The sequence below is a fragment of the Oncorhynchus keta genome, chromosome 13 (assembly GCF_023373465.1).
Source record: "Oncorhynchus keta strain PuntledgeMale-10-30-2019 chromosome 13, Oket_V2, whole genome shotgun sequence".
Taxonomy (NCBI): domain Eukaryota; kingdom Metazoa; phylum Chordata; class Actinopteri; order Salmoniformes; family Salmonidae; genus Oncorhynchus; species Oncorhynchus keta.
Window position 1 is genome coordinate 23,460,320 of NC_068433.1, and position 22,193 is coordinate 23,482,512.

A 22,193-nucleotide genomic window follows, 5' to 3' on the forward strand; every position below is an offset into this window, starting at 1 on the left:
AATTGGACCATTTTCCTGTCTTGCTAAGCATTCAAAATGTAACAAGTACTTTTGGGTGTAAAAAGTACATTATTTTCTTTAGGAATGTAGTGAAGTAAAATAAAAAGTTGTCAAAATTATAAATATACAAGTACAGATACCCAAATAAACGACATAAATAGTTCTTTAAAGTATTTTTACTTAAGTACTTTACACCACTGTCAACGATCATGAATCACTTCAGGATGAAGTTTCAAAATAATTTTCCAAAACTAATGTTAATTATTTAAATATCTAACTACATCCAGAACAAAGTTCAAAGTTCTGCCAATCATGAACACTGACTCAACACAAAAGCAGAGATACCACAATAAACCTAATAATGTTTTAGAGACAAGCTAGCAACTGGAAGATTGCCAGTTTGAATCCCGGGTCTGATGGAAAAAAATCTTTCAGGAAGTGAGCTGGCAACTGGAGTGTTGCTGGTATCAAATCATAGATACCATTTACCTACCGTTGTGCCCTTGAGCAAGGCACGCAACCCCCCCACAACAACAGATCGTCGGGCACCCTCTCCAAAAGCGGGGTTGGGTTAAAAGCAGAAGTCAAATTTCAGTAATTGGAACAACAAAATCTTAATCTTTAATTCTCAAACCATTCATTTGCCAAAGTTGAGGAATTGGAGGTGTGTAGCAAATTATGACCAGAAGACGGAGCTGTGTAACCAATATTGGGCTCCCTTATCAATTGCAATGATTCAATGCAGATACTTCCTCACGTGTCTTCATCATTAAATCAATATTGTTAACTATTTGATTCAACAATAATATAGGGGTTTCAAATATGATCACATGGCACATACAATAAATTAGGATAGTGATGAAAAATTCTAAGTGGCTTCGAGTCCTCAACATCATTTGAATCGTACTTGAATCATTTCTTAGAGTGATTCATCATTCATTTGATTCCCACGCTGCTGTGCCAGATTATTGACGATGACGAGCAAAGAAACATCAACAACATAATTGCCTAACATAATAGCCCAAAACTAAAACAAGAATCACCATCAACAGGTAGGCTAAAACAAGAATTAAAGAGTCATGTTGACTTTAATTGCCACAGCAGAAAGTATGCGTTAACTTGTGTTACAGTATTGCTTCCGTTCCTTTCCTCGCCCCAACCTGGGCTTCAACCAGGGTCCCTCTAAAATGCTACTAGCGCGCACCGCTAAACCAGCCAGTTCACACCGGTTACACTTTTGAATAGCCGAGTAAACATGATTGTTACTGCATTATTCATCAATTTGATGGGAAACAATACATTTTACAGTGAAACCCATTATCAAAACACAGAGGCATTATCCTCCATCTCCGCTCCTCTTCTTTTTCCCTGTCTCCTTGGTAGCATCTGGGACAGAAAACAGGTACACAGTTCATCAGCTGATCAACTGTGTACCTTCAGACTCCGGTAGGAGGGCGAGCAGGTTGGCGGAAGCCAAGTCAGAGCAGAGGACGCGGCGTGACGGACAGATAGGGAAGGGCATCAGTTGAGAGCGCACAGAGATATTTTGATCACTTTGTTACAATAGTGAGTAAAACAATGAGGGATGAAATGAACGTGTTATAAAAAGCTGCCACATAGGCTTTCGAGAAGAAGAGCAAGAGGACACCCAAGGAAAGGGAGCCTAGTTCAACTATAGCCACCTGGAAAAGGTAAAACCCCTGAAATAATTGGCATGTATAACCTAACTAATCTACAGTAGCAATGCAGGGTTTTTACATTTGTATGATATATTTCAAGTACAGAGAATGTAGTTTGACTGTAATTGTACATTTTACTATCTGTTTAACACGTGTTTTTTCCCCCAGGAGCTATCCTTACATTACATATGAACTTCTAATGGCATTCCTATGTAGCTAACGTTCATCAATAAAAATGCGCTGTGTCAACTCTGCAGCTTTGCCAGCTTTGCAACGAATAAGTCTCTGAGTTGGCCGAATGATTTCGGCTAACTTGTCATACTGAATAGTTTATTTCTAGCTTTGAGAGAGTGAGCGAGAGAGGAGAATAGAGATCAGAGAGTGAGAGAGAGAGAGAGAGAGACAGCGTATATTTCAGGTAGGACACAGCAACCTTGAGTGGTATATCTCTTTGAGTAGACTACTTATCAGTGCCTGCTTGGACCTTGCACCTCACTTCCAGGGCCTCTACTTGTGAACGTCTCCTGCCCTTCTGCCCTGCCCTTTGTAATCACGCGCTGAGACTAGGCTATCTTACTGTCCTCCCCCAATCACTCTTTCTTTTCAACTGAACTCACATGCCAGGGCTGTCTATCTAGCTGCACTACTTTGCCATCTCTCCCCTTCTCCCCCACCCCGTCTCAACCCCACCACGGACTGCGTAGCCTACTGTATTCACTTGAGCTCTCTTTTCCTGGCGTTCTATGATGTAAGGTGGATTCATGTGATCAGACCTGTTTTTACTTCTTGTGTCAGGAGGACGATGCTCTGTCCCTGTGATGTGATATGACTGCCTGTCATTGACCTGTTGTTTTGTACTGGAATTGGTTTTCTCCAGAGCCACACAGCTCTATGGATCGACTCTGATTCTCTCACACACACACACACTCATTCACTCCCACCTGTTTTCTCCCCAAAAATGTTGCTCTTCTGATGGTATGTGTTCTTTTTCTATCAATTGGTCAATATGTCTATCTACTTCATTGCTCTCCTTGTCTCTACCAGTCTCCTGTTACTGTTTGCCTCTGGCCTAATTATGTTCTGGTCCTATTCTGTGTTTGTTTTATCGTCCCCTGTCTTGCTCTACAGGCCAAGTACTGTTCATCCAGTCCAATCAGCATTATTGTTCACTACGACACAGTTCCGTGGTCTATTCATATGTTTTTCAATCAACTCCCTCCCCTACCCTTCAGGGATCCCCAAAAACAACTTATCTTGTACCAGAAATAGCCATTAAGTAGCTGGTGGCCCTTGCCCTGGCCCCTCTCTTCTCACACAGAGCAGTGTGTGTGTGTGTGTGTGTGTGTGTGTGTGTGTGTGTGTGTGTGTGTGTGTGTGTGTGTGTGTGTGTGTGTGTGTGTGTGTGTGTGTGTGTGTGTGTGTGTGTGTGTGTGTGTGTGTGTGTGTGTGATAAAACTGTAGCTAGCCCAGGACCCCTGCCCGGCCCTGTCCCCTCTCTCACACAGAGCAGTGTGATGTGTGTGTTGTTTTGTTCATGTGCCGTCTGTCCTGACTGAGCATGTGTGATATACTGGAGCTGTTGCACTAAGATGCATTAACACAGCATGTGTCTAGTCATTCAAACTCCACACATGCTGCTGAAGGTAATGAACTTGGCAAAACATGACGCTTCGGGTCAGCATGCTGTTGACTCCTAGCAAAGCTTGGTGTATGTCACTGTAGAATAGTTACAGTTAAGACTAAAAATATCACATTGGCAGTCAGTGACAGCCGGTAATGAACGTTATAGTGTTGTCAGGCCTGTGTGCCTCTCTCTCTCACTCTGTCAATACACTTAAGCTTAAAAGGTCATTTACTAAAACCCCTAATGGCTCTCAAATTGCCATCTGTGAAACCCTATCCGATAACCAACAGCGTAACCAACAGCGTGTGTATGTGTCTGTTAACATTTGTGTTTGTGAATTGTATTCAGTTAGTTACCAAGGTATCACAAACAAACATTTATGTACAAAAAAAAAGAAAAAGAACTGAAGGTTCCATTTGATGACAGCTTGGTTTCCACGGCAACACCCAAACACTCTTGTATGTCTTTTTTTTTCTCCACAGATGTCAGAGGGACCCTCATAGCTGGAAAACAACTTTACCTAAGCTCTTATAACCAATCCTCTCCACCAACTGACTGATTGACAGCCACCTGGTCCAATCACTGTTGCTCACTTCCCCACATCCCATCTCCAACCTCCACTCCACCACAATGGCGTCTTACAGCCCCGCCCCCACGCAAGCACACGCCAACAACGGCAGGTCGCCATCGCTCAAGTCGGGCGACTCGGGGGGCGACAACGATTCCATGAAGCTGAAGAAGGAGATCTCTCTCCTGAACGGCGTGTGTCTCATCGTGGGCAACATGATTGGCTCGGGCATCTTCGTCTCGCCTAAAGGTGTGTTAATCTACAGCGCCTCCTATGGGCTGTCGCTGGTAGTGTGGACCATCGGCGGTATCTTCTCTGTGTTCGGGGCCTTGTGTTATGCCGAGCTGGGGACCACCATCACCAAGTCAGGGGCCAGTTATGCTTACATCCTGGAGGCCTTCGGAGGGTTCCTGGCCTTCATCAGGCTGTGGACCTCCCTGTTGATCATAGAGCCCACCAGCCAGGCGGTCATAGCCATCACCTTCTCTAACTACATGGTGCAGCCCGTCTTCCCCACCTGCATAGCCCCCTATCTGGCTAACCGCATGCTGGCAGCGGCCTGTATATGTGAGTATGTTATAGTCATTGTGTATGGGGGGTTCTTGTTGGTGTGTTGGTGCAGTACTGTTCCACTGTCTCTACTGTAGCTTGGGCCCTGGGTTTTTCCTAACCACTGGAACTTATCGAGAAAAACTCGGGGCCCCAAACTTAGTATTGGCAAGGACTTTGCATACTGACTGTGTGTGCGTTCACAGTCCCGTTTGTGCTAAACGTGGATATATGGGTTTATGCGCCTCTCTTTGTGGGAAAGGGGAACAGAAAGTAAATGACGGCATACCCACGTCAAGCACCTCAGCAACCGAAGGGAACACTAGAGGTTGAAAGAGGAACAGCGAGGGGAGGACAGAGACAACAGACTACAACACGTGCTTCCTGTCTAAAAGACCGAAGATAGGGGAAAAGGAGAATCCACTCAACTATTTTAACATGTCTGTGTGACTTGTCTTATCACATGACCTGACCAGATGAAACTGCAAGCATAACCCGTGACCCATGACAATAGTGTACTGTAAATTGATCATTTATAAACCAAGGGAGACGAGGATGAATAGAGGTTAGTAAGGTAATATGTGGAGAGCAGAGTGGGAGTGTTGAGACATGGATATTGTTCTAGCTGATTAGTAGAAAACTGGACCTCAGCACAACCACTCACAGTCATATTATCCTTGTGAGTTTGACAGACATTAGTAGGTTACGTATAAGACAGACTACTGGAACAGATTGATAGGGGCTCCCGAGTGGCGCAGCGGTCTAAGGCACTGCATCTCAGTGCAAGAGGTATAGTATCTGGTTCGATTCCAGGCTGTATCACGGCCGGGATTGGGAGTCCCATCGGCCCAACGTCGTCTGGGTTAGGGCTTGGCTGGGGTTGGTTGTCATTGTAAATAAGAATTTGTTCTTAACGGACATGCCTAGTTAAATAAAGGTGATATAAAGAAAAAATGTAAACAAATGACAAACAGAATATTAGCAACAAGATGGAACCCCGAGTCAACGAGACAGAAGTCTACTACGGAAACCAGGTGGAACACTGTTACAATATTTACTAAAAGGGATAAGCCTTCTCCTTCAAGTTTCAAAAAATGACTAAAGGAATAATTAACACTCAATCATCTAATTCCAACACACACACTTAGATAAACAATGCTTTGAGGACTGTGAATGTGTAAATGTATTTTCTACTTCAAGACTCTGACTCCAGTCTTGAAGCATGGCAAAGAAGTGAACCATAACCGCAGTTCTCGGATCAAATTTCTCTGCACCCCATCCTTACCTTAACCATCAAGTGGATGGGAAAATACCTGATCCTGTATCAGTGGTTACAGGCGTTAGGGGACTTCAACAGCCAATGAAAAGACCAGTAACACCCCGAGGTAGAAATGAGCTATTACCACAGATATAGGATCAGATTACCCTACTGTCAACCCCAACCTTAACCATCAGGCTGATTGAAAAATACCTGATCCTGTATCGGTGGTTAGGAGTACTCCGTACACCACAGGACAGCACGAACCATGGCAGACGTCAATCTTCCCCTTATTTTGACCACCCGTCACATCTCGTCCAGATCTAGACTATCCAACAGGAGCAACCTGATCTACCCCCTCCCACCCTTCTAGCCTTTCACTGTCAATACAACCACACCTTGGACATCTGTGTGGCCAGCTACGCTCTGTCAGTCATCTGTTAGTCCAGATCACTCACGGTCTCTGTCTGGACCGGTCTGGGTGGTGTGATATGTTATGTTTAACCTTTTACTGCAGTGGGCTAAATCAGGGTCACATTCAGTGTTTCTTGGTAGTCTTAAACAAATCTTCTTTGAAACAGAAGTATACACCTCACATACATGGTTATGGGCTTAAAGAAAGAAGACGCCTGTACCGTGTCAGATATAGAGTTTGCGTATTGCACTTTATATACATCACAGAAGACTGAAATACACTACATGACCAAAATGTGGACATCTGCTTGTCAAACATCTCATTCCAAAATCATGGACATTAATATGGAGTTTGGTCTCCCCCTTTGCTGCTATAACAGCCTCCACTCTTCATGGAAGGCTGTCCACTTGATGTTGGAAGATTGCAGCAGGGACTTGCTTCCATTCAGCCACAAGAGCATTAGTGAGGTCGGGCACTGATGTTGTTAGTCCTGGCTCGCAGTCTGCATAATAGGGCTCTGTGCAGACCAGTCAAGTTTTTCCACACCGATCTCGACGAACCATTTCTGTATGGAACTCGCATTGTGCACGGGGGCATTGTCATGATAAAACAGGAAAGGTCCTTCCCCAAACTGTTGCCACAAAGTTGGAAGCACAGAATCGTCTACAATGTCATTGTCTGCTGTACCATTAAGATTTCCCTTCACTGGAACTAAAGGGGCCTAGCCCGAACCATGAAAAACAGCCCCAGACCGTTATTCCTCCTCCACCAAACTTTACAGTTGGCACTATGCATTGGGTCAGGTAGCGTTCTCCAGTCATCCGCCAAATCCAGATTTGTCCGTCAGACTGCCACATAATAAAGCGTGATTCGTCATTCCAGGGAACGCGTTTCCACTGCGAAGCTCCCGACGAACATTTATTGTGCTGACGTTGCTTCCAGAGAAGGTTTGGAAACTCGGTAGTGAGTGTTGCAACTGAGGACCGACGATTTTTACGGGCTACGCGCTTCAGCACTCATCATCCTGTTCTGTGAACATCTGTGGCCTACCACTTCGCTTACCAATAACAGCAATTACAGTTGCATGGGGCAGCTCGAGCAGAGCAGGAATTTGCCGAAATGACTTGTTGGAAAGGTAGCATCCTATGACGGTGCCACGTTGAAAGTCACTGAGCTCTTCAGTAAGGCCATTCTACTGCCGATGTTTGTCTATGGAGATTACATATCTGTGTGCTCGATGTTACACACCTGTCAGCAACAGGTGTTGCTGAAATAGCCAAATCCACTCATTTGAAGGGGTGTCCACATACTTTGGTATATACAGTGCCTTGCAAAACTATTCTACTTATTTTGTTGCATTACAACCTGTAATTTAAATAGATTTTTATTTGGATTTGATGTAATGGACATACACAAAATAGTTCAAATTGGTGAAGTGAAATGAAAAAATGACTTATTTAAAAAATATTTATAACGGAAAAGTGGTTGGTGCATATGTATTCACCCCCTTTGCTATGAAGCCCCTAACTAAGATCTGGTGCAACCAATTACCTTCAGAAGTCACATAATTAGTTAGATTGCACACAGGTTGACTTTATTTAAGTGTCACATGATCTGTCACACGATCTCAAGCAAGCGGCACTATGAAGACCAAGGAGATCTCCAAACAGGTCAGAGACAAAGTTGTGGAGAACAGATCAGGGTTGGGTTATATTTTTTTAAATTATCAAACTTTGAACATCCCGCGGAGCACCATTAAATCCATTATTAAAACATGGAAATAATATGGCACCACAACAAACCTTCCAAGAGAGGGCCGCCCACCAAAACTCACAGACCAGGCAAGGACGGTATTAATCAGAGAAGCAAAAAAGAGACCAAAGATAACCCTGATGGAGCTGCAAAGCTCCACAGCGGAGATTGGAGTATCTGTCCATAGGACCACTTTAAGCCGTACACTCCACAGAGCTGGGCTTTACGGAAGAGTGGCCAGAAAAAAAGCCATTGCTTAAAGAATACACGTTTGGTGTTCGCCAAAAGGCATATGAGAGACTCCCCAAACATATGGAAGAAGGTACTCTGGTCAGAGCTTTTTGGCCATCAAGGAAAACGCTATGTCTGGCGCAAACCCAACACCTCTCATCACCCCTAGAATAACATCCCCCCCAGTGATGGTGGTGGCAGCATCACGCAGTGGGGATGTTTTTCATTGGCAGGGACTGGGAAACTGGTCAGAATTTAAGGAATGATGGATGGCGCTAAATACGGGGAACTTCTTGAGTGAAACCTTTGTCAGTCTTCCAGAGATTTGAGACTGGGACGGAGGTTCACCTTCCAGCAGGACAATGACCCTAAGCATACTGCTAAAGCAACACTTGAGTGATTTAAGGGGAAACATTTCAATGTCTTGGAATGACCTAGTCAAAGCCCAGACCTCAATCCAATTGAGAATCTGTGGTATGACTTAGATTGCTGTACACCATCAAAACCCATCCAAATTGAAGGAGCTGGGGCAGTTTTGCCTTGAAGAATGGGCAAAAATCCCAGTGGCTAGATGTGCCAAGCTTATAGAGACATACCCCAAGAGACTTGCAGCTGTAATTGCGGCAAAAGGTGGCTCTACAAAGTATTGACTTTGGGGGAGTGAATAGTTATGCACGCTCAAGTTTTCAGTTTTCTTGTTTTATTTCTTGTTTGTTTCGGGTTATATTTTGCATGTTGTATAAATCAATAATAATAATAATAATATATGCCATTTAGCAGACGCTTTTATCCAAAGCGACTTACAGTCATGTGTGCATACATTCTACGTATGGGTGGTCCCGGGAATCGAACCCACTACCCTGGCGTTACAAGTGCCATGCTCTACCAACTGTGCTACAGAAGGACCACATCAAGAGATACATACAACCCCCTCCCCCCAAAAAATACATTTTAATCCCAGGTTGTAAGGCAACAAAATAGGAAAAATGCCAAGGGGGTTGAATACTTTCGCAAGCCACTGTATAGTGTATAACAAAACCATTTGACATAGAAACACTGGATTTTCTGCAGGTTTAATTAAAAAAAATAAAAAAAATATGAAAAATATAACATTCCACCCATGACGCCACTAGAAGGCAATTTGGTAACTTGACTCCAGGAAAGCTAAGAAGACCTCCTATTTATAGGAGACTGTTTTGGTCTATATCTTCATATCTCTTCATACCTTGTTTGGGGGAGGAAGCGGGAGACGGTGTTATGGTTCCCCAGTGGTTATGGGGGAGGAAGGGGAGAAGGAGTTATGGTCAATGATGTAAATTGGCCTGTATGTGTATATTTATGGTTAAAATTAGGACAATGACAGCGTAACAACACTAGGAAAACCGCAGGGTGCTATTATGAACCTTCTTTGTCTGGACCCTCTCTTTCAAAGATAATTAGTAAAAATCTAAATAACTTCACAGATCTTCATTGTAAAGGGTTTAAAATTCTGTTTCCCATGCTTGTTCAATGAACCATAAACAATAAATGAACATGCACCTGTGGAACGGCCGTAAAGACACTAACAGTTTACAGACGGTAGGCAATTACGGTCACAGTTATGGAAACTTAGGACACTAAAGAGGCCTCTCTACGGACTCTGAAAAACACCAAAAGAAAGATGCCCAGGGTCCCTGCTCATCTGCATGGGCATGCTGCAAGGAGGCATGAGGACTGCAGATGTGGCCAGGGCAATAAATTGCAATGTCCATATTGTGAGAGGCCTAAGACAGCGCTACAGGGAGACAGGACGGACAGCTGATCATTCTCTCAGTAGCAGACCACATGTAACAACACCTGCACAGGATCGGTACATCCGAACATCACACCTGCGGGACAGGTACAGGATGGCAACAACAACTGTCCGAGTTACACCAGGAATGCACAATCCCTCCATCAGGGCTCAGACTGTCCGCAATAGGCTGAGAGAGGCTGGACTGAGGGCTTGTAGGCCTGTTATAGGGCAGGTCCTCAACAGACATCACTGGCAACAACGTCGCCTATGGGCACAAACCCACTGTCGCTGGACCAGACAGGACTGGCAAAAAGTGTTCTTCTGGTCGGATTCACGTTCATTGTTGGAGGAATCGGCGTTACACCGAGGCCTGTACTCTGAGGCAGGACGATTTGGAGGTGGAGGGTCCGTCATGGTCTGGGGCGGTGTGTCACAGCATCATCGGACTGAGCTTGTTGTCATTGCAGGCAATTTCAACACTGTGCGTTACAGGGAAGACATCCTCCTCCCTCATGTGGTACCCTTCCTGCAGGCTCATCCTGACATGACCCTCCAGCATGACAATGACACCAGCCACACTGCTCGTTATGTGCGTGATTTCCTGCAAGACAGGAATGTCAGTGTTCTGCCATGGCCAGCGACGAGCCCAGATCTCAATCCCATTGAGCACGTCTGAGACCTGTTGGATCGGAGGGTGAGGGGCTAGGGCCATTCCCCCCAGAAATGTCCGGGAACTTGCAGGTGCCTTGGTGGAAGAGTGGGGTAACATCTCACAGCAAGAACTGGCAAATCTGGTGCAGTCCATGATGAGGAGATGCACTGCAGTATTTAATGCAGCTGGTGGCCACACCAGATACTGACTGTTACTTTTGATTTTGACCCCCCCTTGTTCAGGGACGCATTATTCAATTTCTGTTAGTCACATGTCTGTGGAACTTGTTAAGTTTATGTCTCAGTTGTTGAATCTTATGTTCATACAAATATTAACATATGTTAAGTTTGCTGAAAATAAACGCAGTTGAAAGGGAGAGGACGTTTCTTCTTTTGCTGAGTTTCGATATGAACTTGAGTGTTAATCATTTAGGCAAACACTATGGTACATGATATTATGGCTGCTTTGCATGAATATATTGCTGAGGAGCACTTTTAGTATTTTAAAGGTTCGCTAAACATGATGTAGTGTGTGAGATATATAGGGTGTCTCTAAAACGGCACTGATGAAAAGTAGTTTACTACATAGGGAATAGGGTGACGTTTGGGATGTCACCGTTTTGAAAGGAGGGATACATTGATACATTGAATACATATTCAATCAGTGAAAGGGAGAACAGTAATGATTCAGACTGGACCATCCTATGAATCTATCTCCATGTAACTTTATGAACTTGAAGGAACAAACACTGATAAGGACAGAGAGAGAGAGAGATAAGGTTAACTGGAAAACATGTTTTCTTAACTGGGGGAGCAGTGTACAAGGACACAGTTAGCAACTGTCTGTTTCTGTCAGTAAGTCGATTGGACAATCAGTCAGCCAGTCTGTATCTGTCAGTAAGCCAGTCAGTTTGTCAGTCAGGCAGCCAGTCTGTATTTGTCAGTAAGCTAGTCAGTCAGGCAGTCAGTGTTTGTCAGTCAGGCAGCCAGTCTGTATTTGTAAGTAGCTAGCCAGTCAGGTAGGTAGTGTGTATTTGTCAGTAGCTAGCCAGTCAGGTAGTTAGTGTGTATTTGTAAGTAGATAGCCAGTTAGGCAGTCAGTGTGTATTTGTCAGCCAGGAAGCTATACAGTCAGTCAGTGTGTATTTGACAGCCAGGAAGCCAGGAAGCTAGACAGTCAGTCAGTGTGTATTTGTCAGCCAGGAAGCTAGACAGTCAGTCAGTGTGTATCTGTCAGCCAGGAAGCTAGCCAGTCAGTCAGTGTGTATTTGTCAGCCAGGAAGCCAGGAAGCTAGACAGTCAGTCAGTGTGTATCTGTCAGCCAGGAAGCTAGACAGTCAGTCAGTGTGTATTTGTCAGCCTGGAAGCTAGACGGTGAGTCAATGTGTATTTGTCAGCCAGGAAGCTAGACAGTCAGTCAGTGTGTATTTGTCAGCCAGGAAGCTAGACAGTCAGTCAGTGTGTATTTGTCAGCCAGGAAGCTAGACAGTCAGTCAGTGTGTATTTGTCAGCCAGGAAGCTAGACAGTCAGTCAGTGTGTATTTGTCAGCCAGGAAGCTAGACAGTCAGTCAGTGTGTATTTGTCAGCCAGGAAGCTAGACAGTCAGTCAGTGTGTATTTGTCAGCCAGGAAGCTAGACAGTCAGTCAGTGTGTATTTGTCAGCCAGGAAGCTAGACAGTCAGTCAGTGTGTATTTGGCAGCCAGGAAGCTAGACAGTCAGTCAGTGTGTATTTGTCAGCCAGGAAGCCAGGAAGCTAGACAGTCAGTCAGTGTGTATTTGTCAGCCAGGAAGCTAGACAGTCAGTCAGTGTGTATTTGTCAGCCAGGAAGCTAGACAGTCAGTCAGTGTGTATTTGTCAGCCAGGAAGCTAGACAGTCAGTCAGTGTGTATTTGGTAGCCAGGAAGCTAGACAGTCAGTCAGTGTGTATTTGTCAGCCAGGAAGCTAGACAGTCAGTCAGTGTGTATTTGTCAACCAGGAAGCTAGACAGTCAGCCAGTGTGTATTTGTCAGCCAGGAAGCTAGACAGTCAGTCAGTGTGTATTTGTCAGCCAGGAAGCTAGACAGTCAGTCAGTGTGTATTTGTCAGCCAGGAAGCTAGACAGTCAGTCAGTGTGTATTTGTCAGCCAGGAAGCCAGGAAGCTAGACAGTCAGTCAGTGTGTATTTGTCAGCCAGGAAGCTAGTCAGTCAGTGTGTATTTGTCAGCCAGGAAGCTAGACAGTCAGTCAGTGTGTATTTGTCAGCCAGGAAGCTAGACAGTCAGTCAGTGTGTATTTGTCAGCCAGGAAGCTAGACAGTCAGTCAGTGTGTATTTGTCAGCCAGGAAGCTAGACAGTCAGTCAGTGTGTATTTGTCAGCCAGGAAGCTAGACAGTCAGTCAGTGTGTATTTGTCAGCCAGGAAGCTAGACAGTCAGTCAGTGTGTATTTGTCAGCCAGGAAGCTAGACAGTCAGTCAGTGTGTCAGTATGTTTGTACTTTGACTAATGTTTTGTCGAGGTCTTTAAATAATTTCAAGGAGTGCACTTTATCTGTCTGCTCTCTGCTCTTTTCTTCTGTGGAAAACAACTGGCTGGACTGCTGCAGTCAGCAGCCTCATTTCCTCAAGCTACGCAGACTCTAAAACTAGAACACGCACACGCGTACATGTCAGCGTAGTGGCCAATCAGAGTCCAGACTTGCTCATCCACAAGGAATTCTGACTCTCAGGGACCCTGTTATGTAGATAGAGAAGCCTACACTGAGGTATAATGGTGTTGCTATAGTAGGCACCTCAGACCCATGCAGCTCAGCCCCACAATGCTGTGTGTGTGTGTGTGTGTGTGTGTGTGTGTGTGTGTGTGTGTGTGTGTGTGTGTGTGTGTGTGTGTGTGTGTGTGTGTGTGTGTGTGTGTGTGTGTGTGTGTGTGTGTGTGTGTGTGTGTTTACGTGTGTGCGCTCCATCTCTCTGTCTCACTCTGCAGTAACGTAGATCTTAATGTCTGTGTTTCTCCCACAGGTTTGCTGACCTTTGTGAACTGTGCCTATGTGAAGTGGGGGACGCGTGTCCAGGACTTCTTCACCTATGCTAAGGTCATCGCCCTCATCGCTGTCATCATCACCGGCCTGTTCAAGATAAGCCAAGGTACCGATGACAGGATGTCTCCCCCTCAATACAAATCACTAATATCGTACAAATATTCACCCATCCGTCCACTATACGGTACATTCACAGACATAGACATGCACACTGTGAACACTCATGTTCCTTCACATACATTTATTTGACATAACTTACATATTTATATCTTATATTGACATGCATTCATTTGCACCAGTGAATGTATGTATTTATGTACGTGTTATAATGTGTGTGTGTGTGTGTGTGTGTGTGTGTGTGTTCCTCAGGTCAGACACAGAACTTTGAGGGCATGTTTGAGGGCTCGTCGACGGATCCAGGAAACATAGCTCTGGCGCTTTACTCTGCTCTGTTCTCTTACTCCGGATGGGACACACTGAACTTCGTCACGGAGGAGATCAAAAATCCAGAGAGGTTAGGGGGGAGAGAGGGAGGGCAGGATAAAAGGTACCAGTGGGCAAAGGGTTAACCCTCTGTAAGGAATGAGGAGTAGTGAAGGAGTAGAGGATGGGAAGCAATGAGAGTATAGTGAATGGAGGCTTAGATATATGGAAGGAGTTAAGGCAGTGGTGGAAAAAGTAGACAACTGAGTAAAGATACCTTAATAGAAAATGACTCAAGTGAAGTTATCCAGTAAAATACTACTTGAGTAAAAGTCTAAAGGTATTTGGTTTTAAATATACTTAAGTATCAAAGTAAATGTTATTGCAAAAAATATACTTAAGTATCAAAATCATTTCAAATTGCTCATATTAAGCAAACCAGAAGGCACAATGTCCTTGTTATTTTAATGTATGGGTAGCCAGTGGCACACTACAACACACAGACATAATTTACAAATGAGTCCGCCAGATCAGAGGCAGTAGGGATGACCAGGGATGTACTCTTGATAAGTGCGTGAATTGGACCATTTTCCTGACCCGCTAAGCATTGAAAATGGAACTACTACACCGGCTCTGACGCTTGTCGGAGATGGCAGGGCTTGAAAACTTTTATGGACTACACAGGGAAACCCAGACGCGAGCTGCCCAGTGAGCCTACCAGACGAGCTAAATGCCTTTCATGCTCGCTTCGAAGCAAGCAACACTGAAAGCATGCACGAGAGCACCAGCTGTTTTGGATGACTGTGTGATAACATTCACAGGTCAACATTCACAAAGCCACCAGGCCAGATGGATTACCAGGACGTGTACTCAAAAGCATGCATGGACCAACTGGCAATTGTCCTCACTGACATTTTCAACCTCTCTCTGACTGAGTCTGTAATACCTACATGTTTCAAGCAGCCCACCATAGTCCCTGTGCCCAAGGAAGCGACGGTAATCTGCCTAAATGATTACCGCCCCGTAGTACTCGCGTCGGTAGCCATGAAGTGCTTTGAAAGGCATCAACTGCATCCTCCCGGATACCCTAGACCCACTCCAATTCACATACCGCCCAAACAGATCCACAGATGACGCAATCTCCAGGTCATCTACAAGTCCATGATAGGTAAAGCTCCGCCTTATCTCAGTTCACTGGTCACGATGGCAACACCCATCCGTAGCACGCGCTCCAGCAGGTGTATCTCACTGATCATCCCTAAAGCCAACACCTCATTTGGCCGCCTTTCGTTCCAGTTCTCTGCTGCCTCTGACTGGAACGAATTGTAAAAATCGCTGAAGTTGGAGACTTTTATCTCCCTCACCAACTTCAAACATCTGCTATCTGAGCAGCTAACCGATCGCTGCAGCTGTACATAGTCTATCGGTAAATAGCCCACCCATTTTCACCTACCTCATCCCCATACTGTTTTTTATCTATTTACTTTTCTGCTCTTTTGCACACCAATATCTCTACATGTACATGACCGTCTGATAATTTATTCACTCCAGTGTTAATCTGCAAAATTGTAATTATTCGCCAACCTCCTCATGCCTTTTGCACACAATGTATATAGACTCCCCTTTTTTTCTACTGTGTTATTGACTTGTTAATTGTTTACTCCATGTGTAACTCTGTGTTGTCTGTTTACACTGCTATACTTTATCTTGGCCAGGTCGCAGTTGCAAATGAGAACTTGTTCTCAACTAGCCTACCTGGTTAAATAAAGGTGAAATAAAATAAAAATAAAAAATCTCAATCGCACTCCACACTGCCCTTTCCCACAAAAGGAACACCTATGTGAGAATGCTGTTCATTGACTACAGCTCAGCGTTCAACACCATAGTGCCCACGAAGCTCATCACTAAGCTAAGGACCCTGGAACTAAACACCTCCCTCTGCAACGGGATCCTGGACTTCCTGACAGGCCCCAGGTGGTAAGGGTAGGCAACAACACATCTGCCACGCTGATCCTCAACACAGGGGCCCCTCAGGGGTATGTACTTATTCCTCTCCTGTACTCCCTGTTCACCCACGACTATGTGGCCAAACACGACTCCAACACCATCATTAAGTTTTCTGACGACACAACAGTGGTAGGCCTGATCACCCACAACAATGAGACGGTCTATAGGGAGGAGATCAGAGACCTGGCAATGTGGTGCCAAGGACAACAACCTCTCCCTCAATGTGAGCAAGACAAAGAAGCTGATCGTGGACTACAGGGAAAGGCAGGCCGAACGGGCCCCATTAAGATCAATGGGGCTGTAGGAGAGCGGGTTGAGAGTTTTCAAGTTCCTTGGTGTCCACATCATCAACGATCTATCATGGTCCAAACACACCAAGACAGTCGTGAAGAGGGCACGACAACACCCTTTCCCCCTCAGGAGACTGAAAAGATTTGGCATGGGTCCCCAGATCCTCAAAAAGTTCTACAGCTGCACCATCGAGAGCTTCCTGACCAGTTGCATCACTGCCTGTATGGCAACTGCTCAGCATCTGACCGTAAGGCACTACAGAGGGTAGTGCGTACAGCCCAGTGCATCACTGGGGCCAAGCTTCCTGCAATCCAGGACCTATATAATAGGTGGTGTCAGAGGAAAGCCATTCAAATTACCCCATGTGTATATATATAGCCTCATTGTTGTTATGTTATTGTGTTACTTTTTATTATTTTTTTACTTTAGTTTATTTGGTAAATATTTTCTTACCTCTTCTTGAACTGCACTGTTGGTTAAGGGCTTGTAAGTAAGCACTTCACAGTAAGGTCTACACTTGTAGATGGCGCATGTGACAAATCGGTGCATGTGACAAATTGGCGCATGTGACAAATCGGTGCATGTGACAAATTGGCGCATGTGACAAATCGGTGCATGTGACAAATAAAGTTTGATTTGATTTAATACTTTTTTCAGTCATGGAGTAAAAAGTACATTATTTTCTTTAGGAATGTAGTGAAGTGAAAGTTGTCATAAAATATGTATAGTATAGTAAAGTGCAGATCAACCCCCAAAAAAGACTTAAAGTAGTACTGTAAACTATTTTTTACTTAAGTACTTTACACCACTGAGTAGAAGGATGAGAGGGCATAGGTGTAGAATGAATGGGAGACTTGAGAGGATGCAGGTGTAATAAGGAGAGGGGTAGGAGTATGTAGGAATATATGGAGTGGTTGCGATTGGTAGAGAATGTCAAGTAATAGTGGTTTGATGAGGCAAGGATGGGAGGTATGGAAAGGGATAACCTACTGAATGGGTAGTGGCGTTTTATGCAGGGGAAGGCGAGGGGCTCTTCCTCCTGAGGGAAGGATTTATCCGATCCCCTTGGCTCTGATTTGCACACTTAAACGCTGATGAAATGGAGCAAGACAGACATGACTGGATCACAAGCTACTTCCAGGAGTTCTCAGGCAGATTACGTGACAAAGCACACCCCGCCTCCTCCCTCTGCTCCTCCCCCCTGCTCCTCCTCCGACTCAACTCTTGACCCGTTCACTCATGGAGAACCCTGGATGTTTCCGAGCCATCCTAAATGTTTTCGTACTTGCTGTGTTGTTTTCTAAAAATGTAAGTGTCTCTGTCTCCCCCTGGTGTTTTGTTTGTGTGACCTACAGGAACCTGCCCCTGGCCATCGCCATCTCCATGCCCATCGTCACTGTGATCTACATCCTGACCAATGTTGCCTACTACACTGTGCTGCCCATTCCCGCCATCCTGGACAGTGACGCTGTGGCTGTGGTAAGTTCACTTCGGATCGAAATAGGATCCCCCTGTACATGACACAACATAAAGCCGGGTTCTATACAGTATGTCAGATGTATACAATTCCATCCGCAGTATCATCCCATTGAATAAGCCCTAAATGACTTTGTCATAGGATGTACTGTAAGCGTTTTTGAATTGGTGTAGTATAAGATCTGTTTTTATTCCCCCAGACGTTTGCAGACCAGGTGTTTGGCGTGATGAACTGGACCATCCCTCTAGCGGTGGCTCTGTCCTGCTTCGGAGGACTCAACGCTTCTATCCTGGCCGCCTCCAGGTGAATTAGAATGACATGACGGACACGCGTCTTTAACTATCATTATCACATCATCGTCCTCCTCTTCATCATCGTTACTGTTATCACTGATCCTCTCCTCCTGATTTGACCGACACGCGATAACCCTGTGTGTGTGTGTGTGTGTGTGTTCCCTGCAGGCTGTTCTTCGTGGGCTCCAGGGAGGGCCATCTCCCAGACTACCTCTGCATGATCCACGTCACCCGCTACACCCCCATCCCCGCACTGCTCTTCAACGTCAGTCATCCCGCAAAACTGTCTCTGTGCTTTTGTGCGGGGGTGCATCTGTCTGACTGTCTGTGTTGAAAACTGTACATTTCCATTGTCTTACGAGTTGTTATCATTGTTCAGTTTTGCATTTGTCCGAGTTCTGTGTCAACGTTCTGCTTCTGCGTCTACCGAAAATTCGGACCCATCGTTTTGTCTGCCTCCGGGTTCCGTCTGTCCCAGAAATCTGCCTACCTGTCTCAGCAGTCCTTTATTTTAACCCGTTGTTCTGTCTGCCTCAGCGCACTGTTTGTCTGTCTGTCCTGTAGAGTTCAGCTCTCCCTCTTTCTACAGTGTCTCTGAAACATAGTCTGTAAGTACAGTATATTGACATAGTGCTGTTGCTCTATGCTATAGGGTGCCATGGCTCTGGTCTATCTGTGTGTGGAGGACATCTTTAAACTGATCAACTACTACAGCTTCAGCTACTGGTTCTTTGTGGGCCTGTCTATCCTGGGACAGCTGTACCTGCGCTGGAAACAGCCAGACAGAGTCCGACCCCTCAAGGTAACACAATCGTCCACAAATTCACTTTTAACACCAATTGGTTCCACACAAAACACTGTAGCCTATAGACCTATTCAAATGCAAACTTCCATTTGTGTTGTAACGTCTGAAGCGTTTGTACTGTAATTCACGAAAGTTTTGAATCTCTTTCACTGTTTGACGTCAATACCAGACCCTGTTTGATAGTTGTGACATAACTCTTCTCCTCTCTCTATCTCTCCTATCCATCTATCAGCTCAGTCTGTTCTTCCCGATCATCTTCTGTTTCTGCACCGTGTTCCTAGTGGTGGTTCCCATCTACAGCGACACTATCAACTCTCTGATTGGCATCGGCATCGCCCTATCAGGAGTCCCCGTTTACTTCCTGTGTATCTACACTCCCGCCACCAAAAGGCCCATGTGGCTCCGCAGGTTCTTTGGTAAGAGTCAGATGAATGTTTGAATTTAGTATAGTGTTGCAAAAATCTGGGGACTTTACCCAAATTCCCAGGGTTTCTGGAAAATCCCGGGGAATCTACCAAACCAGGATTTCAGGAAAACCTGGGAACTTTGGGGAAATTACTGGAATTTTACGACCCTAGTTTGGTAGGACATGAGTTATGTAAGTACATTATTTTGTATGCCTAAATGTTTTTAATGTACATTCTTCAACCAAAGTGCACTTCTCATGCTATTGCTAATGTCACTACATTGATGATGTATTTGATGGATAGGTCTCTCATCCTCTCTCCCTCTATAGCCAACTTTGGTCTGTTGATTCAGAAGGTGTGCTATTCTGTTGTGACTGAGTTGGATGTCATAGAAAAGTTGGAGTGAAGAGATAAGAACCAACACACTGAAGACGCACAAAACACTTCCTCGCCAGTATTTCCCTCAGCCATGGGCTGCTGATTCAAACGGCAGCCATTCATTGGACCAAATCTCTGGCCAACCAATTATCGCCATGATATGTTCATGTTCATTGGACGATGGGGTCGTTCTACGGCCAGGATGACACTCCAGCTGCCTCTGAGGACGTTCCACACACACACACCTGATGTATCAATACTAAACCATTCCTATGCCTTACATGTTTTACTCAAATACTGATATTTATGATCTTTCAATGTAGGCATCTGCACAGGCAGCCCAATTCTTGGCCAATAATTGGGCAAAATATCAGAACAGGGCTGCCTTTATAAACACAGAGTTATAAGTCTACTAATACCTGTGAAGTGGCATTATTGAATAACAAAAGAGATACTGAAGACATGTAGGAAAGAAATGTAATTAGAGGGTTAATTTGTTTTGTGGGTAGGTAGATCATCATTCAAACAGCACTGCTGACAATACATGTCGTCTTTGGCATCACCTGTAGTGAGGACTAGAACAGTAGGTTGCTCTAGCCACTTTTTTTTGTGTTCTATGTAAATGTCTGTCCCACCTGAAGCTTTTTAAGATCTTTGTGAAGCAAGGGGGGAGGGGGGATTGGTTGAGTCTGGTTAGTCAAAGGTTTACACTGTATTTATAATAAATTACTGATAGATGTTACATGACTGACTTTTTCTTCTTCTAAATTCCCACCATGGATGAGTAGAATACAGACAGTAGTTGTAACCAGAGCGACATATAGAAATCAACCAGGTTTTAGAACAGCTGCCATGTTAGCAAGCTTTATTTTCTAAATGTTTTTTTTTTATGTAACAATACGAGACCACCGCCGACAAAATTAAATGACCCGCTGTAAACAGGCAAAACAGGGCAGCGAATTTAACAAATGTTTATTGATTAGCATTCAAGTCAAATTGGATATCTGCTTTAACTTCTTAGCTCTTAAACTATCAGAAATAAGAACAGCACAACGGGGAACGGTCAATTGTGTGTGTGTGTGTATATATATATATAGGACTCTTAATTCCATTACAGTCATTCCAATGGATATAATCACCTATACATTTTCCTGTTTTCAAATCAGAATTCAGGTTGTCATAATGTACACAGACCTTTTAAGGCAACAGAAGTTTGCTCTTTATTTAGACTACATTTATGACAAACCCTGTGCTCCGCCCATGTCCTGTCTACCAATCCCTCCACACACTTCTCTCTCAATAAATATGCACACATAATTCATTGGGCCTTCAAACGGTCTGTCACTCTTCTTCAACCAATAGTCTCCTCCCATGGCCTCTTCTTACCACCGGTTGCCGGGGATGCTTGTTTTGCTTTGGCTGACTTGGTTGTTGCTGCTGCTGCAATGGATGGTGTCGACTGCTGTAGAGGGTTGTGAGTGAAGGTCTGTCTCAATGGACCTGGTTGAAGAGCAAAAATATTAGGCTAAATAAAAAATCCACTACCGTATTCACAGAGAAACAAAAGCATGTATCAAAGAGGATGTTAAAAACATTCCATTTAGGAGTAAAAACACAGTAATGGTAAATATTGTTGATCCTAAGAAAGGGGTTGTGGTGGGGTAAAAAGGCACCAGTGTTCCTTCTTACCTTTTGATGCAATATCCAGGTGGTTCTTGATCCTCCTCTCCCTCTCCTCCAACTGCTGGGCAAGCTGAGCATTCTTCCAGCCTATAGGAGGGACAGATGACCACGTTTTTAAAAAAAAAGGGGGGGGGGAGAATGTGTGTGAGAGTGAAAAGAAATGAAGGGGGAGAAAGAGAAGAGAGGAAAAAAAGCTAATCCAACCTCGAAAGAGAATCCTACTTTGACAGGTGACTCCATGACACATCCCCATCAGTCCCACCACACTCACCCTTCTTGATGGTCTCGAAGAAGCCGTCGTTCTGGGGCAGGGCGGAGGTAGGGTGTTCGATCCTCTCTGGGATCCTCAGCTTCTGTCTGACCAGGGGGTGTTTGAGCAGGGCCACCTGGGCCAGGGAGAAGCAGTTGGACGTCATCCAGTACGTAAACACCGCCTGGGGGACGGGGGGACAGAGAGGAGAGGAACATGCATGTCAATCAACAAATCAAATCAATGAAATGTATTTATAAAGCCCTTTTTACATCTGCAGTTGTCATAAAGTGCTTTAATAGTAATCCCCTGGCCGAGACCACAAAAAGCAAGCAGAGGTGGCAAGCAGAGGTGGAAGCAGAGGCATGTTTGTGAGATCACCCGACTAGCTATGATGCTCAGTCAAACAGACACACCTGTAACACAGCGAACCTGCTGGTGTTTTACCTCAATGAGACTAACCTGGATAAATAAAGGTTGAATAACAATGGCATTGGGGGGGCCTTCATGGGTTCAAAATGTTGAACCCGTTCCGTAAATAGACCTGGGCCTTTTCCACCTGGACCCAGTATATATATATATATATATATTTTTTTTTTTACACACACATATATATAGAATGTGCTGACAATAAAACCACACAAAAATTATCAATGGAAA

General features: G+C 44.6%; 2 protein-coding genes across 4 annotated transcripts in view; one reads left to right on the forward strand and one right to left on the reverse strand.

The window, feature by feature from the left end:
- The first annotated feature begins 903 nt into the window (after positions 1 to 903).
- Positions 904 to 20,342, forward strand: LOC118392071 (Y+L amino acid transporter 2-like). 3 transcript variants are annotated; one of them, XM_035783701.2, is made up of 11 exons: positions 958 to 1,052; positions 1,384 to 1,691; positions 3,786 to 4,438; positions 13,500 to 13,625; positions 13,889 to 14,033; positions 17,596 to 17,719; positions 17,917 to 18,020; positions 18,179 to 18,275; positions 18,663 to 18,812; positions 19,048 to 19,231; positions 19,552 to 20,342. In XM_035783701.2, the coding sequence occupies exons 3-11, from the start codon at positions 3,934 to 3,936 to the stop codon at positions 19,626 to 19,628; spliced, it is 1,512 nt and encodes a 503-aa protein (XP_035639594.1). In that variant the 5' UTR covers positions 958 to 1,052; positions 1,384 to 1,691; positions 3,786 to 3,933; the 3' UTR covers positions 19,629 to 20,342. The 3 variants fall into 3 exon arrangements, with proteins under 3 accessions (XP_035639595.1, XP_035639594.1, XP_052315694.1); XM_035783702.1 differs by lacking the exon at positions 1,384 to 1,691 and having other exon boundaries at positions 904 to 1,052; XM_052459734.1 differs by lacking the exon at positions 958 to 1,052 and having other exon boundaries at positions 1,089 to 1,691.
- Positions 20,343 to 20,557: 215 nt separating this feature from the next.
- The window catches only part of oxa1l (OXA1L mitochondrial inner membrane protein), a 6,818-nt gene continuing 5,182 nt past the window's right edge, over positions 20,558 to 22,193 (reverse strand). The window contains exons 8-10 of the mRNA XM_052459735.1: positions 21,555 to 21,717; positions 21,290 to 21,370; positions 20,558 to 21,100 (exon numbers count right to left, since the gene is read on the reverse strand). Coding sequence (XP_052315695.1) covers positions 20,952 to 21,100; positions 21,290 to 21,370; positions 21,555 to 21,717 — 393 coding nt within the window. The 3' untranslated portion in view covers positions 20,558 to 20,951. The remainder of the gene's footprint in view (positions 21,101 to 21,289; positions 21,371 to 21,554; positions 21,718 to 22,193) is intronic.

Coding starts and splice junctions, on each gene's coding strand:
- LOC118392071 (XM_035783702.1), top strand. CDS start 3,934: ATGGCGTCTTACAGCCCCGCCCCCACGCAAGCACACGCCAACAACGGC. Junction 17,720..17,916: donor ACAGTGACGCTGTGGCTGTG/GTAAGTTCACTT, acceptor TTATTCCCCCAG/ACGTTTGCAGACCAGGTGTT. Junction 18,276..18,662: donor TCCCCGCACTGCTCTTCAAC/GTCAGTCATCCC, acceptor TCTATGCTATAG/GGTGCCATGGCTCTGGTCTA.